The sequence below is a fragment of the Cyprinodon variegatus genome, unplaced genomic scaffold (genome assembly GCF_000732505.1).
Source record: "Cyprinodon variegatus isolate N-32 unplaced genomic scaffold, C_variegatus-1.0 Scaffold3853, whole genome shotgun sequence".
NCBI lineage: Eukaryota > Metazoa > Chordata > Actinopteri > Cyprinodontiformes > Cyprinodontidae > Cyprinodon > Cyprinodon variegatus.
Window position 1 is genome coordinate 1 of NW_015154306.1, and position 1,622 is coordinate 1,622.

A 1,622-nucleotide genomic window follows, 5' to 3' on the forward strand; every position below is an offset into this window, starting at 1 on the left:
CATCATTCTAAAGGCTGAAAATCGAATACTAAAAATAAAGACTTTCTTAACCAACAAAATACTGTGCTTGTCCAAAAACACTGAGCACATGCATGCACATGAAAAGAGGCAGGGAGCTTTAGGGTTTTGTTAGTTAATCTTGGCTAAACAGTTCAGTGGCTGACATCAAATTACAGACGGGATACAGATGCAGGTTTTAGGAGATGAGTTGGGGACTTAAACTACTTATTGGAATCCAAAGCTAATATCAAGTATTGCTTAAGTACCTATGGACTGTTATAAAAGTTGGGATTAAGCTCCACATTATAAATGACATTTTTAAAAAACATTTTATGCACCATAATTTGACATGTGCCAACTCACCATCCACAGTGGTCATTTTCTGTATTCTATTATCTATTTCTCAATTTCTCATTTGATTATTTGGGATTTTACACTTTAATTGCATATTAAATTGTTCTTTTTATTATAAAAAAAATAGCAGAGTTTATTATATGTTAAAGTTATACTTTAATCTATATGCAATTTTTTAAACTAAATTTCTGATTTCGTTGTTGTACATGGATACTAATATGTAGGGGCTGAGTCCAGGATGTTATGATACCTACAACGCAGACATCGACTGTCAGTGGATTGACATTACAGATGTGAAACCTGGACAATATACCCTCAAGGTTTGTGGCAGATGCCTTTGTTTTTGATTCCCACTATTTTTCTCACTATTTTTCTCCATGATGCTGTTTCTAATGATGTTGCACGTTTTACTTGTGCACAGATTAGTGTAAATCCTCACTATCAGGTTGAAGAATCTGATTATTCAAACAACATTGTGCGCTGTGATGTACGCTACACCGGAAACTATGCCTATGTTTCTGGCTGTCACATGTCGACGTAAGTATGAAAGATCAGGTGATATTTTATCTTTTATTAAAGTTTCTGTCCTCTATTTGTTCACATGCTCTTTGCGTTTCTATATTTTTCAGATATTAACACCTGTGATCGACTGATATTCTGCAAGTTCCCCTGTGAACGGATTAGGATTACCAACAGGGGTCGTCTGAAAGACATTTAAAAACATCATGTGACATACAGTCACCTTAGCATTAAAAATACCATCAGTTGTCATAGCACCAGATTACAGTGAATTCTTTTTGCTTATAGGAATTTGTTCTGTTTTAACCATTTTTTTCTGTTCCTTGTATAGCATTTTCCTGTATCTCAACACACTTAAGAAAATATATATCTGTTAAATTCAAGGGCTTAGAGAAAAGACATAATGATACCTACTCTTTAATGCTTAATCAGTATATAGCAGCTAAAAAATAAAATGTTTATCTAAAAGCATAGTGCATTTATTATACCGTATGTTGGAATACAACACCCTTTAATATAACTGCTTTTCATGTGGTTTTCGCACATTATTTTGGGGGGATATGTTCTTATACTTCTGGTTTTTCACATGTCTTATTCTATCTTTTTTTGCAAAATTGTAATAAAAATAAAATGTGTTTAAAAAAGAAGACGAAAAGAAATAACTGATAAGTTGCTCCTGTTTTGAAAAATATCCTTCAAGAAATTAGACAAGTATCCTGATTTATCTATCATCTATCTATCTATCTATC

At 32.7% G+C, this 1,622-nt stretch overlaps 1 protein-coding gene across 1 annotated transcript; it reads left to right on the forward strand.

Moving 5' to 3' along the window:
- Window positions 1-578: 578 nt before the first annotated feature.
- On the forward strand, window positions 579-1,349 carry LOC107081278 (protein-lysine 6-oxidase-like; the record flags this gene model as incomplete). The annotated part of the gene is made up of 3 exons (XM_015369476.1): window positions 579-674; window positions 776-891; window positions 984-1,349. Coding segments are annotated over 3 exons (219 nt in total), but the record flags the coding sequence as incomplete, so codon positions are not given.
- Window positions 1,350-1,622: the final 273 nt, after the last annotated feature.